We start from the raw sequence: 17,364 nt of genomic DNA, 5'->3' as shown, positions 1-17,364 counted from the left end.
GCCCCGCGACACCACCGGCCCCTGCCCATCGACGCCCCTACCCGTCACCGCCCCGCCGCCGCCGCCCCTCACCGTCAACCGTCGCCGCGCTGCGCCTCACGCACTGTCGCCGTCGCCGTCGCCGTCCCCTGCCCGTCGCCTTTGCCGCGCCCCTCACGCCGGCCGTCGCCATCCCGTGAGCAAACTTTTTGCTAATTTAATTTGATGTAGTAGTTAATTTAGATGTGTAGTATAATTTAGATGTGTAGTTAATTGAGTTAGATTTTGTTAGATTTTTTGTAGTTCATAAGTTTTTTGTTAGATGTGTAGTAATTTAGATGTGTAGTTCATAGATTTTTCTGTTAGATTGTTATTCATATTAAGTAATTTGTTCATATTGTGTTAGATTTTTTTTCTGTTAATAGATTTTTTGGGTGATATTATTGTTGAATATGCATGTTTGTATGTTCATATATATGCAAAGATTGAATATGTCAATTTTTTATGATTTTTTTCTGTTCATAGAATTTTTATGATTTTTTTCTGTTGTAATTTTGTTCATTGATTTTCAATGATTATTTTGTTCATAGAATTTTCTTTGTCAATTTATGTATATGTTCATATTGTGTATGTATAGGAAAATTGTGCATGATCAAAGTCATTTATGAATATCTTCATATATAGAATAGATGAAAAAGGAAAATAAGAAGAGAAAGTGTTTAATATAATTAGTTAGAAAAATAATAGAACTATAGTTAAACTAGTTTATTTTTAGTAAGTACTACTTTATTTTATTTATAGTAAGTGCTTAATATATAGTTGAACTAGCTAGTTGATTTAATAAACTACTTTATTTTACTATATATAGAAGTAGTTTATTTTTAGTAAGTACTACTTTTATTATTTATAGTAAGTGCTTAGTAGTTGAACTAGTTGATTTAATTAATAAAACTACTTTGTTTTACTATATATAGAAGTAGTTCTCGCATCGACGTCGACAATGCCTATCCCGCATCCTCGTCGTCGACTCGGCGGTGGAGGCCTGCTTGATCAGGGCCATGTCCGGGACTGGGCTCCGCCGGGCTGGTATTCGGAGGTGCTACCTTCCGGGGGACGTAGGTTGGTGAGGAGCCAGCCCGTTGTTGACCCGATCCTTGTTTGGTGGCGGTCGCGTGGGCCAGTGACGGTGCCGAGGCTTCCGGACACCGCGGAGGTGGTACGTCACCATGTCAGCGAGGAGGACGAGCACGTCCGTCGCTACATGGTTGCGTTGGAGGGCAGGTTCGACAATACCTGGCAGGTTCTTCAGGGATCTCACTGGAGCTATGATCCTATGATGGTTCCTTATCTTTGGGTGTCCACCGCCCGCGACGATACCCGTCGGGCGCTACGGTTCTAGTTGTATTAGCGATGCTATATGTATGATAGTATTCGAGGAGTATTAGTGATAATATTCGACGATGTACGGACACAAGAGATGATGTACTTTTGGTTATAATTGAATGCATGCTAATTTGAATACTACTTTATTTTACGATTTGATTTTGCTTATTGAATGCTCATATTGGAAAAGTACTCCTACTTTGAATGCTAAAATTGAGGAGCACTCTATGCAGAAATTTAGGAGCCCCCTCCATCATCCACGCCGTTGTGGGGGTAGCTTCTCCTTCATTCCCGTGTGCTAGACAACTTGGTGTAATAATGCACTCGGGAATGAAAGGAGGAGCTACCATCACTGATAGTCAACCCGTGATTAATAATAATGATCTAATTTAGGTTTTTTAATACATATATTTAATTGTACAAGTTGAATATTTGAATTATGAACATAGGCCGGAAATGTCGTACTCAGACGACGAAAACCGCCCGGGGGAGTGCGACTGGTGCCACGACGACCGAGGTATGTGCGACAGGTTCCTTGAGCTGGACGAAGATCGGCGCTTCAGCATTAGGCTCGAGGAGGCCTTCGATGTTCATACGATACGCAACAACGACAATAGTTTTTCCGTAATTAAGCACGACTTCAACTATTTTAACATGTATTTTTCATCTTTTCCAATTCGACTAGCTTATCCCATGCTATGCAAGACGCTATGTCTTGGATAGGATGGGTTTTGACGACCATGAAAGTATGGAAACCAAAAAAATTCACCTAAGGACCCATCATGGTGTGGATTTTGAAGTAAAGTTGTACAATGCTGAGAGTGTAACCCATTTTGGTTGCAAAAATTGGGAAACACTTTGCAAGATGTATGGTTTTGATGAGGGTATGCTTGTCACCATGGATCTTGGTGATCCTACATCGAGCAAGACAATATGGACATTTGGGTCCTTGTGGATACACTTCCAATTCTTCACCATGTGAGCTTCTCAAACATAGTGATTAAGTAATTTATATTGTTTATTTCAAAATAGTTGACAGCTTATTTCCATTGACAGCTTATTTTCATTCTTCAAAGAATGTGCGGAAGATGGTAGACAAAACCCACTACACCGATGTCTCCGAATTAACTTATAAGGAGAAAAATCATCTGATCGCATTTGTACGAATCTTGAGAATTACAATATCCACAATCGAACTCCTCAACATTATGGTCAATACGTGCCACTAGTGCACGTGTTGAACTACGGTAACTACCATGGAGATACCCTGGTAAGATTTTTTACTATTACGACATCCGTGCATCATTTTGCATACTTCTAAAACTAGTACATCATTGCTAACTACGAAGTTATTACTATGTTTTTCAACAGATAATCCCGAATGATTGTGTGTCTCATCTGATGTATACGCACGGTCGCCTTGATGTTTTGAACATACAACCAGGTCGTCCTACGAATCTCAACTGTCCATACCGGATTTCTAAAAGAAGTGGAGACATGACAATCAAAGAGTGGAAAAAATGTATGGACAATCGTAAGGAGCTTCTTAGAAGCAAAAGGAAGTGAAGCGTAAGAATTGAAGACATGATGATCTCCATTCTTCATTATGGAGAGTCAGGGTCTATATTGTTTTATGCTATTTTACCTTAAGGGTGTTTAGGTCCTACCTGATACTGATGATCATGTGCTAAGAACAATTATGTAGGGTTGGGTTCAATGACTATGAGGATGATGATCGTATGACTTGTTATTAATAATGAGTAGAAGTTGTATGATGATGCATGATTAGTAGGACTTGTTATTATATATGATGATGTATGATGCGAGCATGAGTTATTATATATCAGCGGGTGAAATGAATATAGCAGTAGCGTTGGTAAACCAAGGACGAAGATATAAGAGAAGAAACTTCTCTCTATTAGCTAGCTAATAACAACCTAAATTAACCCCCCAAACCCCTAAACCAGCCACTTTTTTTTAAAGAAAAACCTCAGCTCCAGCCAGCTGCTGACGCGTGGAAGCCTTTTGGTCCCGGTTCATGTCACCAACTGGGACCAAAGGCCCCCTTGCCTGGGCTGCCCGCAGTAGCCACGTGGAGGCCCATCTGTCCCGGTTCGTGTAAGAACAGGGACTAAAGGGGAGGGCATTAGTACCGACCTTTTTGTCCCAGTTCTTAAACCGGGACAAAAGGCCCTTACGAACCGGGACAAATGCCCTGTTTTCTACTAGTGTAAAGTTAGTACAAAATTGAGTCATCTATTTTGGAACGGAGGGAGTGCGTGCTAAGCGGTTTGAGGTTGCGAGTACGACTCTTGGGTCATTATTATTTTTACTTTTCTTACTTACCAATTCTGAAAAATAAACAAAAAAAGTGCAAGAAGGCAACTCCAACCAGCTACCTCTGGAGGCACAAAATAGTAGGTTACCACGATACCACAACTAAGAATGTTGATCTAACTGCGAGGTAGAGTGTTTTATTATACTTGGAGTGTTTAAATTTTAAAAAATGATTTTTTTTTCTTTTTTGCTTGGGATGGGTATTTCTTGTGGAGCGGCGAGAAACGCGGATACCGCCCGGTATCCGGATTTTTTGGCAGTACCCAAAACCTTGGTCATAACCATGTAAACCATACCAAAAAATTGTCATTATTTACATTTTATGTGTTGTCTTTTTACGTTTCTGATTTTAGGATGCGTATACAATTTTATTAGTGTATAGTAATACATATTCTTTTGTTCTTTTTGACTTCCAACGTATGCAATGACGTATAAGTAGAAAGGGTGTGGAAAAGTAACAATTAATTCCTCGCCGTTAATGTTAGTACCGAATAGCATGAACATACTGCTGTCTGCTTCCTCATAGTAAAAGGTCACTCTCCTCTATATGTTTATTTCCTCGGATATGGAAAATCTCTAATTGATACGAGATTCTCTTTCTTTTGGTGGAAAGCTCTTATGAGATATCGATGGGAACTTTTTGTCGTGTAACTTGATGCTATATTTGTACCACCATTTCATAATGCTGAGAGAGCTGAAATACTACCCACGTGGATGTCTTCTATCTATAGGCTGCTTTCTACAAGAAAGACCACAAAAGATGCATCGACAGTATAATTTTTTTGTGAGTGACATGGACAGTCTAAACTTAACTGAGTGTTTTTCTAAATCTGTAAGAAAGTTACATGCAGACCGATAAATAGCTAGAAATAAAAATCTGCGTCGACGAAAAACTTGTTTTTTAGGTTGCAAAATGGTATATTCACTTAAGTGAGCTGATCAATCCCTTCTGTACGTGTGACGCCTCTCTTCTGAAAAAAGAGCCTTCCGTAGGTTGGTAATGAAACAGTGATGAGGGATCCACTGGATCAAGCGCATTGAGCCATTGACTCATTGTGGAGTCATGAGTCTCCACGAGGAGTCCACCCTTTCTGTCCCTTTTCCAATATTTTCCGTATATCTTCCGTTCAACATCAATCTTACGTTGCTGAACATTGCTCTTGTATGTAACAAACCAAAAGTAAATAATAACAATATGACCCAAGAATTCCAGAAAGCGCCACTTACGCACGAGACAATGCCAGCTGTACTAGTTGTTGTACACACATGTTACATTTGGGGATGGGGATTGGGATTGAGCATCGCAAGATCGAACCCATTGCAAAGCACCTCTCCCATTGCAAGAAAAATCAATCTAGTTGACGAAATCAAATCAATAGATCGGAGAGAAATATAAAGCTATAATGATCATGCATAAAAGTCTTTAGAGAAGACTCAAATAATACTTGTAGATAATCTGATCATAAACTCACAATTCATCGGATCTCAACAAACACACCATAAAAAGTGATTTCATCGAACAGATCTCTAAGAACATCAATGTGAACATTGTATTGAAGATCAAAGAGAGAGAAGAAGCCATCTAGCTACTAGCTACGGACCCGTAGATCTGTGGTTAACTACCACACATCATCAGAATAGCGGCAAGGTTGATGTAGAGCCCCTCCGTGATCGATCCCCCCTCCGGCAGAGTGCCGGGTAAGGCCTCTAGATGGGATCTCGCGAGAACCGAAACTTGCGGCGGCGAAAAAGGTATTTCGGGTGACTCTTTGATGTAGGGGGAATATTTTAGAATTTATAGTGCTAGAATTAGGCCAAGAGGAGCATTATGGACCAGAGGGGGCCCTAAAAGCTTCGGGAGAAGACTTGACAAGCCACGAGGGGCCCACAAGCCTGGGGCGCGCCTCCCAAGCTTGTCGCACCCTCGTGGCTTGTCAAGTCTTCTCCCGAAGCTTTTAGGGTCCCCTCTGGTCCATTATCCAAAAAAAATTCTCCATTTGGACTCTTTTTAATATTGATTTCCTGAAAAGCTAAAAACAAGAAAAAAAATTGCAGTTGGCACTGGGCACTAGGTTTATATGTTAGTCCCAAAAAATGATATATAGTTACATACAATTGCATAATAAACATCCAAGATTGATACTATAATAGCATGGAACAATCAAAAATTATAGATACGTTCGAGACGTATCACTTGATGCTATATATTATTACCCAATGATGTATGACCATCCTATGATGTTTGAGTAGATTCGTTTTATCCTATGGGTTGATTGATGATCGTGATTGGTTTGAGTTGTATGTTTTATTCCTATCTCCTGTTCAACAGCAATCTTACGTTGCTGAACAATGCTCTATTAGTAGCTAACCACTCTCTTAGTAGCTAGCCACTTGCATGCATGGTTCAGCTGGGGGTCAAAGTTGGTAATGGCACCAGTGGTTTAGTACGTAGGTTGCCTTTTATATATAGGCTGCTTGCTAAGAGAAATAATGTAAACTACCAAGATGCTCGTGCATTGAACGGGACATGAAGATGCTTTTTTTACAAAACACCTATTTGTGATTGACCTATGTGAGAGTAATCTCATCTGTAAAACTAATGATATCTCAAGAAACAGAAGAGATAAGGTGACGAGGAGTGGGGCGTGGTGGTGATTGGTGGTCGGACTGAGCGGAGGCATGGGGATGGACGACGCCGGCAGCGGCCGCCATGCCAGATTGTTTCAGATGCTTTCTTTTTTAATTGCTCAATAATGAGGTTGTGAGAGATAAGGATGAACGAGGAAAGTATCTGTAAATGTGGAGAGAGGTGCGGGTATCTTTTTGTAAAATTGCCATAATTTACTTTCTATCCGCCAGATATAGATCGAACGGTGTATATTGCAAGATGGTAGGTACACCATTATCACCAACTTAATTTTTTATAAGAGTAGAGAAGATGCATCAACAGTATAATTTTTTTGCGGGTGACATGGACATAACTGAGTGTTTTTTTTAAATATGTACGAAAGCTACCTTCAGGTCAATAAATGGCTAGAAATACAATTTCATGTTGAATAAAAACTAATTTCTAGGTTGTGAAATGGTATATATTCACTTAGGTGGCCTGACCAGTATCTTCTGTAGGTTGCTAGTAATGAAGCAGTGCGGAGGGATACACTGGATCTAGAGCTTTGACTCATTGCCAAGCCACCAGTTTCCGTGAAGACTCCATCCTTCCTGTCCCTTTTTCTATTTTTCACGTCTATCTTCCGTTCAACATCAATCTTACGTGGATGAACAGTACTCTATGTACGTAACAAACCAAAAGTAAATAACAATTTGACCCAAGAATTCCAGAAAACGCCACTTAAACACAAGACAATGCCAGCTGTACCAGTCGTTGTACACAAATACTTCCTCCTTTTCTTTAGTCTGCATATAACTTTTGTCTGGAGTCAAAATATCTCTAGTTTGACCAAACTTATAGAAAAAAGGATCAAACATTTACAATGCCAAAGGAATATTTTTAGATTTATTATGAAATGTAGTTTCATATTATGTATATTTGATATTGTAGATGTTGATATATTTTTATACAAATTTGGTCAAAGTTTCAAAAGTTTGACTCGACAAAAATCTTATACGTGGAGTAAAAAGGAACGGAGGGAGTATTACATTTGGGGAGGGGGGTAAATGGGTTTTGACCGCTTTATTAGTAGCTAGCTACTACATATGCATGCATAGTTCAGCTGGGGGTCACGTTGGTAATGCCGGCAGTGGTTCAGTATACGTAGGTTATATATGTGGCATGCGTACATTGTCGTGAGCTTGACGTTCACATGGCAGGACGTACAAATATAGGTATATAGAGTACTTACGTGTGTGGCTCTTGCCAGTTGTGGGTGCAGTGCATGGAGAAACCGTGTGCACGATGCATGTCACGTTATTTTGTCTGGGAACGACGACCAGATTAGACATCAGAGTTCTGTCTTCAGAGCAAGGTGCATGGTGCATGCATAAACCTGAGAATAGTTTGGTCTCGAACCATAGTTTCAATTTGGTTTACCTGTTGGGCTGCTTTGGTTCGGTTGAAATGGATTGAGCCTCTATCGTTATTTAGTTTGGTGTGGACTTTTGTAATTAATAGATTGGGTTGGTCTGGTTTGGACAGAGATAAATTGGTCTCAGGCCGTTTTAGTCCACGGATAAAAACCAGTCTAGCGACCGTTTAACCACACACCATCAGCGTAATGTGAGACCAACGCTTGGTTTAGGTGCAGCCGCCGCCTGAGATGAGTGACATGAGCGCACGTACCACCTCGCCCCCACCGAGATCTCTGGTGACAATAGTCAACTCCATGCAGAACACGAGGAACTCAAAGACGAGGCCTTCGACGATGCTGTCACCATGAAGATGGTTGTGAGCTCGACCTTGCCGATGTGGCCGACGAAGGTGATGGTCAGGAAGCCGATGAGAAACTGGAAGCCAAAGGGTCTTGCACACGTCCGGATAGGTCCTGCAGCCGGCCATGGGCCACCGTGCCGGCGCCGCCCTCTGCTCTTACGGAGCACGCACACGTATACTGAAGCTCCTGACACCAAGCTAGCCGCCGTTGGTAGGAGCCTCACACCTTTCGTAGTTCTGTACATACAGGTTAAGTTTGGGGGTTTTCCAGTTGTTGTTGACTGACCCATGGTTTGAAACTTTGGGTTCAAATTAAATGTAGAGAAAGGTCTGGATGAATTTGGCTTGAAAATACATTCAGTTTGGATTGGTTTGGATTGTAGCATTTGCAATTTGGTCTGGTTTGGATGGATCGCTGGACTTATACATGTATTGGTTGGCCTGGGTTTAGTTTGGATTACAAACTATTCCCAGGTTTATGTATGCATGGTTCACTCTCCAAACAAAGAATGGATGGTGCACTAGACAAACACTCATGCAATATAAATTCGCCACAGGAAATTTCTTCGACTCACAAAGGTGAAACCAGAGGAGATTCAGAGGCCCAGAGTAAAACAAGTGTACAATCAATCAGAACACAGACGGTGCAGCCAAGTGCGCTTTTGCTTCTAGAGTAAGCTTGAATATGGCTCCACTCCAGCCAGTCTAAGGGATGATAGCTAGGTCACTGACCGAACTGCAGCCAATCTCAGCAGTAATTTCTTGAACCAACAGGCTCTCCAGACAGCAACATAGCTGAGGCAGCGACTCTTGTTGTGTCCAGCCAAATAATACTTTTCACACGTAGTACATAGCTAGTCGGATACTTCATGCATGATGACCATACATGTATATATGTCACGATACTTCATCACACGGTCTCTCATGTCTGTACGTCAGACGACAACTTGAGATCCACAAGTGCATTGCCAGCTTGTCAATAGCTAGAAAGTAAAAAACATCACTCGATGTCCATGTCGTGTACATTTGTGGTTTCTGGGAAATATCCGTTCGGACCATCTAGCTAGCGACCCCATGATATATATTTCTAGAAGGAAGTTCTTATCGTCTCCGCTCTCCGTATCAAGAATGTATATAACCAACGCACTTATCACAAACTTAATACGTATGGTCACAAAAAATGTAGCCAGATTATAAAAGTGTGACAGGCTACAATGAGAAGATTTCAGCAGTATGAAGTCTACTGACGGCACACAATCCAAATCTGGACATAAATTCCCTAGTAAGCCACTCAAGTTTCTTAGGGTCAAGTTCCACATTATCCCATGATCACCATCAACTGATACAAAATATAGCAGCAAACGCATACGCACACCAAATGCTATTCAGTGCCTAGGGTCCGGAATACGTTATTTTCGAACCATGATTTTGGTACGTCATTGCATTTAGAATATACAAATAGTTACATAAATCCTGACCCCTGACGAAAAATCGGCATCAGAAATATAGAATATACAAATAGTTACATAAATCTGACCCCTGACGAAAAATCGGCATCAGAAATGCAAGATACAAGTCATAACCATGTAAAACCACAAAAAAATGTCTATATTTATATTTTATGTCATATTTTTACGTTTGCAGTTTTATGCCACGTATACAATTTTATCAGTTTATAGTACACATTTTCTTATGTTCTTTTTGACTTCCAACGTATGCAATGACGTATAAGTAGAAAAGGTGTGGAAAAGTAACAATTTATTCTTCGTCGTTAATGTTAGTACCGAATAGCATGAACCTACTAGTGTTTGTTTCCTCGTAGTCAAAGGTCACTCTCCTCTACATGTTTGTTTCCTCAGATATGGAAAATCTCTCGTTGATGCGAGATTCTCTTTGTTTTGGTGGCATGCTCCTACCAGATATCGATGGTGACTTTTTGTGGTGTAACTTGGTGCTATATTTGTACCACTATTTCATAATGTTGAGAGAGCGTGAAATACTACCCACCTGGATGTCTTCTAGCTATAAGCTGCTTTCTAAGAGAAAGACTGTAAAAGATGCATCAACGGTATAACATTTCTGCGGGTGACATGGACAGCATAAACATACTTAAGTGTTTTTCTAAAACTGTAAGAAAGCTACATACAGATCGATAAATAGCTAGAAATATGAATTCACGTCGAAGAAAAACTTTATTTTTTAGGTTGAGAAGTGGTATATTCACTTAAGTGGGCTGATCAATCCCTTTTGTAGGCGTGACGCCTCTCTTCTGAAAAAAAGACCCTTCTGTAGGTTGGTAATGAAGCAGTGCTGAGGGATTCACTGGGCCATTGACGCATTGCGGGTCATGAGTCTCCGGGAAGACTCCGCCATTTCTGTCCCTTTCTCTGGTTTTCCCGTCTATCTTCTGTTCAACATCAATTTTACGTGGATGAACAGTGCTCTTTCTATGTAACAAACCAAAAGTAAATAATAACAAATTTTTCAAATTTAAATAATAACAATTTGACCCAAGAATTCGAGAAAGCGCCACTTACACACGAGACAATGCCAGCTGTACCAGTCGTTGTACACCCACATGTTACATTTTGTGGGGTAAATGTTTTTTGACCGCTCTATTAGTAGCTAGCTACTGTGCATGCATGGTTCAGCTGGGGGTCAAAGTTGATAATGGCATCAGTGGTTGATGCATCAACAGTATAATTTTTTTGCGGGTGACATGGACATAACTGAGTGTTTTTCTAAATTTGTAAGAAAGCTAACTTCAGGTCGATAAATGGCTAGAAATACAATTTCGTGTTGAATAAAAACTTTCTTTTAGGTGCTGAGAGATACACTGGATCTAGAGCTTTGACTCATTGCGGGGCCACCAGTCTCCGTGAAGACTCCATCCTTTCTGTCCCTTTTTCTATTTTTCACGTCTATCTTCCGTTCAACATCAATGTTACGTTGCTGAACAGTGCGCTTGTATGTAACAACCAAAAGTAACAATTTGACCCAAGAATTCGAGAAAGCGTCACTTACACACACGAGACAATGGAAGCTGTACCAGTCATTGTATTGTACACACACTTTACATTTTGGGGGTGTGGAGGTGGGGTAAATGTTTTTTGACCGCTCTATTAGTAGCTAGCTACTGTGCATGCATGGCATACGACATTGTCGTGAGCTTGACAGGCAGCAACCGATGGAAAACTGGTCAATCTGCAGACCTTTCGATGGCCCCCTCTACTACCTAGATCCTTTTGTCCAGGTGTTAGATATAGGTACTTATGTGTGTGGCTGGACGTACAAATATAGGTATATAGAGTAGTACTTACGTGTGTGGCTCTTGCCAGTTGTGGGTGCAGGGAGAAACCGCGTGCAGTGCAGGGAGAAACGATGTCGCGGTATTTGTCTCCTAACGACGACCAGACTAGACATCAGAGTCCAGAGCAAGGTGCATGGTGCGTGGTGCATGCATGGTTCACTGTCCAAACAAAGAATGGATGGTGCACTAGCCCTAGACGAAAAACAAAACTTGATTAGCGCATGCATGACGTTTAGTGAATTTTCGACATGGCTCCCCTTGGTCGCATGCATAGTCTTCACTCCGTGGAGGATCGACGCAGCTGCAACCTCGTCTCTCCTCTCCCCCTATAAATCTGGAGGGCATGCATGTATTTCCCATATCTCCCATCCATCCCAAGACATAGCACAAGCAGGAGCCTGCCTAGTCGATCAGCCTTGCTCATCCCATATCATCCACGCTAGTTAGTTACCTAATTAATTAGGTAGCCTGCCTAGTCGATCAGCTGTAACACACATCACATTATTTAAGTACGCTAGTCGGCTAGTGATGGCTGCTGCGCATGCATGCTTCTCCTTCTCCTCCTTCGCGCCATTGCTCCATTCGGCTTTGCCGGTGGCCAGAAGTGGTGGCCAGAGTGGCCGAAACAGTGGCTTCTTTCGCCCTTCGCCGGTGATATATCCCGGGCGGGAGCCTGTGTCCCATGAGCTGTCCGATGATTTTGACTTCCAGGTATATATTTTTACGGTACAAACATATATAGACCGCAACATTAGAATGTACTTTGAATGCAATTAGCATGTTTGTGTGCCTTTTTCTGGCTAATTATACTGTCTCCGTCCCTAAATTGATGTCGTATAAATCGAGTCAAAAATTTAATCCTTCCTCAAGAATCTTATAACCACAGTCTAGCAATTCATGGATTGGCTTTTCAAGATAACTTTGAATAATGACTCCTCTTCAGGAACCAGCGAGACATAGAAAATGTGTGTTTCATTAAATAATTAATGATGTTTCTGGAATGAGCACAATTTCAATCTCTATCTTTTATTGTTAATTTCCGAACTATGTTAATAAAATATAAACCTACATTAGATGCACTATTTTCCTATGATATTGCCTATTGTTGAATGCAAATAATATATGATATATATTGCACTTATCTAGACTTTGTATTCTTTTTAAAAAGAAGTTTGCTCTATGTGCAATACCAGGAAAGCCTATTGAATGTTCAAGCGTTGCTTCATCAACATCTGAAAAGCAACAAAGGAATGTTGAGCACGGTTGATCACCTCAAACGCCTCTGCATTGACCACTATTTCCAGGATGAAATCGATAACATAATGGAGTCGTCTGTGGATCTTCTCCATAGTGATGATCTACTTGACGCAACCCTTTCCTTAAGGCTGATGAGAGAAGTTGGATATTATATTTCGGCAGGTCAGTAAAATACTAGTTTAGTATGTTGGGATAAACACACCAGGTTGGAAACTTGAGTGCAATTTTGTCAATGATGATTTATTGTGATAATTTTGCTAATAATAAATTAGCCTTAGAGTAACCAAGTTTAATAATAAAAAAGAACAGTCCCTTGTGTAGCATAGAAGCACCTCTCATGAGACGTATTATTTTCGTTATGTATGGCATGCACCTAAGACCCCTTCTTGTCGGTGTATGGCAGACGATGTTCTTCAGAAGTTCACAAACGATAATGGTGATTTCAACCTTAGGCATAGCAAAGACCTTAGAGGGTTGCTGAGCTTGCATGACATGTCACACCTCAACATGGGAGAAGCTTCACTCTACAAGGCAAAGGAATTCTCAAGCAAGCACCTGAAATTTTCACTTAAGTATTTGGAGCCTAACCTTGCGAGATATGTGATGAAGTCACTAGACCATCCCTACCATGTGAGCCTGAAGCAATACAAGGCTAGGCATCATTTGAGTTACCTCCAGAACTTGCCTACCATGCACACTGCAATTGAGAAGCTGGCACTTGTAGAATTTCAGATGAAGAAGTTGCAACACCAAAGTGAAATGCAGGAGGTTAAGAGGTATAATAAAATACACTCCTTCCATTATTAGTTGTTGCGGACATTGGCCCACCTACATATTGATAAGAGAGAACTCACTTGGAATTAATAGATTAACATATTTTTTTGCTCATGTATTGGTACAATTAATGGTGTGGTGGTTTTTTTACTATGAAAACGTCATTTTCACACAGATGGTGGGTGGATTTGGGATTGTCTCAAGAAATTCCAGCTGCAAGGGACCAAGTTCTGAAATGGTACATGTGGTCCATGACTATCCTCGAGGGTTTCTCCTTCTCAAGGTATCGGGTTGAGGCCACAAAGGTTATCTCAATGGTCTACATTGTGGATGACATCTTTGATCTTGTCGCCACACATGAGGAGCTCTCTCTCTTTAATGAGGCAATCAAAATGTGAGCATTGATGTTCCCGTAATAACAACAACATTGAATTTTAGGAATGAAGTATAATTACATTTGTTTGTAAATGAATGACATCTTAGATATGTCTAATTGCACATTAAAAATTCTATAATTTTGACACATCATGTATAAAGAGGTATTAGGATTGGTTTTACATAAACATTAGGCCTTTGCGAGAAATATCTTGATATACTAATAGTTTTATAATCATTCATACAAGAAGAAAAAGCAGTGCATACTCAAGGCTGTTTATGCCCAGAATGGCCTATTTTTGCTAATGGTATAATCAAACTCACTGGTTAGTCACGACCTTATACATGAACACATAATATAATTTTTATTACAGAAGTTTCACGCGCAAAGTGCATATTTTGACAGGTGGGATCTTGCAGCTGCTGAGTCACTGCCGAGTTACATGATATCATGTTACAAGGCTCTTTACACCATCACAAATGATATCGCTGATATGGTCATAAAAGAGCATGGACTGAATCCTATCAATCATCTCAAGCAAGCAGTATGTTTACTCGAATGTTTTTTAATTTTCTTTAGTTTCATTTGTCTAAGCAACTAATAAATATATTAATAGTACCACCTCACGTATTTCTGTGTACTATATAATTTGTGATTAATTGTAATGAAATAAAATATAAGAAAATAACAATGGAAGAATTAATATTACATTCATGCCTTTTTTCTTGCAGTGGGCAACTTTGTTTGATGGATTCATGATCGAGGGAAAATGGCTATCTACTAATCAGGTTCCCACATCGGAGGACTACCTAAGAAATGGTGTCATCACTTCAGGAGCACCACTTTTATTTTTGCATCTTTTATTCATGCTTGGGCATGACTTAACAGAGGACAACAACGACCACATCCTTAGGGTCATCTCCTGCCCTGCAAAGATCATGAGGCTCTGGGATGACATGGGGAGTGCAAAGGTCAGAATCACCGAGAAGTTTATCGCACGACTATGTGATTAGTAATACTAATTATTTACATGAGTTATTTCGTACCATATCCTGGTGGGTGTGCATTCAAGTTGACATTGACAACATTAGGCATGATCTGAAAAGAAATTATGTGTCCCATGCAGGATGAGTTGCAGGAAGGGCTCGACGGATCATACAAGGATTTGTACCAGAGAGAAAACCCTCATGCTGATGCAGAGAAGCACATGTTGGATATGATAGCGGGTGAATGGGAGGATCTAAACAGGGAATGCTTCTCTCAGACAAAGTCCACACTACCACCTAGCTTCATCGGGACGTCTCTCAACTTTGCAAGGATGGTCAGCATCATGTATGGCTATGACGATGAGCAGAGGCTCCCCGCCCTGGAGGATTACACTAGGATGTTGCTCTTTTGAATAATGCATGCTACTGTTGTGTATGTAAGTCTTATATATGTAGCACACCAATTTTGTAGGGTTGCCCTGTTGAAACGTGGACTATTATGATGCGCCATTAGCTAATGTTAAACTGCTCCACAAACGATACTTGTGCCCGAGCTGTGCACACAAATCCAGCGGCTAGTGCCCTTCTCACTCATATGCATGTCTAGCAGTATTCAATCTTCGTGTGTGAATCGTTCAAATTTTGTCCTGTGCATAGCACGACTCTAGCGGATCTGTTCCTACTTGCTAGTGGTTAATTATATAAATATACTCCCTCCGTCTGGAAATACTTTTCATCAAAATAAATAAAAGGGAATGTATCTAGATGTATAGATACATCCTCTTTTATTCATTTCACTACTAGGGAAAAGCCTAGCAGCAGTGCGGGTTCTAGGTATATCAGTAGCGGGAGGCGGCGCTACTAATAAGGCGCTACAGCTAACCCGTAGCAGCAGCGCGTGTGCGCCCGCGCTACTGATATACAAGTGTAGCAGCATCGTTCTTCGGTGGAGCTCGCTACTGCTAATAGCTATAGCGCGCTTCTCCTGTGCGCGCTACTGCTACTATCGCGCTGCTGCTAACTTTTCTCCACTCGCTACTGCTAATTTTAATAGTTTTTGTTTTTTTTCTGCATATTTGTTTTGTATTTGAACAGGCTTTATAGAAGAATATTTAGCACATACAAATGTCATCATGATACACATACAAATGCCTGTGAGACCACAAGTGTAATTATAGCATATATATACAAATAGTCTCATCATAATCATCATCCAACACAAAGTTGTATCTTGTCATCATCTCGAAAATAGCGATACATGCAAGTCTCGAATACTTGCAACTACAACGTCATCCATATAAACAAAGGTATACCCGAGAAGAGCTATCACTATGAATGAGAGTGGAACTATGCTATACATGAGGCGGCGGTTACGAGTCCTCTCTCGCGCTAGCGTGAACCTTAAGTAACTAGCTTCTCCTTCTTGTCTGCTTTTGAAGCCTTTACGGCTGGCGCCCGAGAACCCATTCACTTGCGCCTGACACTCAGGCCACTAGTTGTACACCCCCAGAACCTTCCCTTTGTACACGACATAGCACTTCCATCTCGCCATCAAGAAATTAGGTACCTATTAGAGATGCATCTTCATGAATAGGATGTACAATCATATGCAACAAAATATACTAGAGAAACACGAAAAATAAAGGGTTAGCAACTAGATGCAACATACAGTACGCAAACTAATTAACTAGAGGTACGCATGTCATCGTACGCAAACTAACAAAGTAGCGTTACGCAAGTTCGGCAGGGACCGTGGACATCACAAAGTTTCATCGCTACAAAAAGTATACAAGTTCAACCGACACATATCATCATCATCGGCATCATAAATCACTAGAAGTTCCATCCTTCCATATCATCGAGGATGGACCCTAGCTTCTTGAACGGCGTGAGGTCTAGACGTTGCATGCTTGTGCGAGTTCGGATGTCGGCTCACGATATAAGGCCGTGGTGGAACATCCCCTTCTCATCGACGACTTCTTTCATGATGATCGTCGTCCCTTTGGATGCGAAAGAAGTCATCTCTAAGTTTATAATCAGCTTCTCCATGAGATTCTAGCCACTTGTGGATATGATCATCATTTCTGCTTGTCATGCGAAGCTTTTGGTGATCCGTGTTGAACTGAGTCATGAGATGGACGATGTAGAATCCATCCTTCTTGCTTGTTTTTGGGACATGGATGCAGGAGAAGTTAGTTTTATGTGTGAAACCCATCTTCTTGTTCCTTTGTTTCATGATCTGCATGTGGCCACCTCTAATGCTGAAGCCTTGGAGAGCATCATCTAGAATATTCATTATGTGGGTGTAGTCCTTTTTCTCGTAGTCTCCGGAAGGGTCAAAATACACGGCGTGGGAGACTTGCAGGCAAAGAACGATAAGGACGGCGTGCCCGTTTCTGCGGGGAAAAGACACCTCAAATTATTCTCTGTATGAGCGAGAAGGAATGATTGAAATGTACGAAAGGGTTTTCCGAAACTGACTTACTTTGGATGATAAGGCACGAGGACAATTTCCCGATCCTTATTCTGTACCATGAAGTTTTGGAGGTAGTCCCTAGCAGTTTCATGCTCAAAG

General features: G+C 40.9%; 1 protein-coding gene across 2 annotated transcripts; it reads left to right on the top strand.

Annotated features, from left to right (window-relative positions):
- The first annotated feature begins 11,666 nt into the window (after positions 1-11,666).
- On the top strand, positions 11,667-15,497 carry LOC119320901 (S-(+)-linalool synthase, chloroplastic-like). Of its 2 annotated transcripts, none has more exons than XM_037594810.1 (7): positions 11,667-12,107; positions 12,590-12,815; positions 13,057-13,429; positions 13,603-13,710; positions 14,209-14,347; positions 14,535-14,774; positions 14,930-15,497. In XM_037594810.1, the coding sequence occupies exons 1-7, from the start codon at positions 11,925-11,927 to the stop codon at positions 15,200-15,202; spliced, it is 1,542 nt and encodes a 513-aa protein (XP_037450707.1). In that variant the 5' UTR covers positions 11,667-11,924; the 3' UTR covers positions 15,203-15,497. The 2 variants fall into 2 exon arrangements, with proteins under 2 accessions (XP_037450707.1, XP_037450706.1); XM_037594809.1 differs by having other exon boundaries at positions 13,603-13,821.
- Positions 15,498-17,364: the final 1,867 nt, after the last annotated feature.

This window comes from Triticum dicoccoides, chromosome 6B, assembly GCF_002162155.2.
Source record: "Triticum dicoccoides isolate Atlit2015 ecotype Zavitan chromosome 6B, WEW_v2.0, whole genome shotgun sequence".
Taxonomy (NCBI): domain Eukaryota; kingdom Viridiplantae; phylum Streptophyta; class Magnoliopsida; order Poales; family Poaceae; genus Triticum; species Triticum dicoccoides.
Note: the sequence above shows the minus strand (reverse complement) of the source record. Positions and strands in the feature narration are given on the sequence as shown.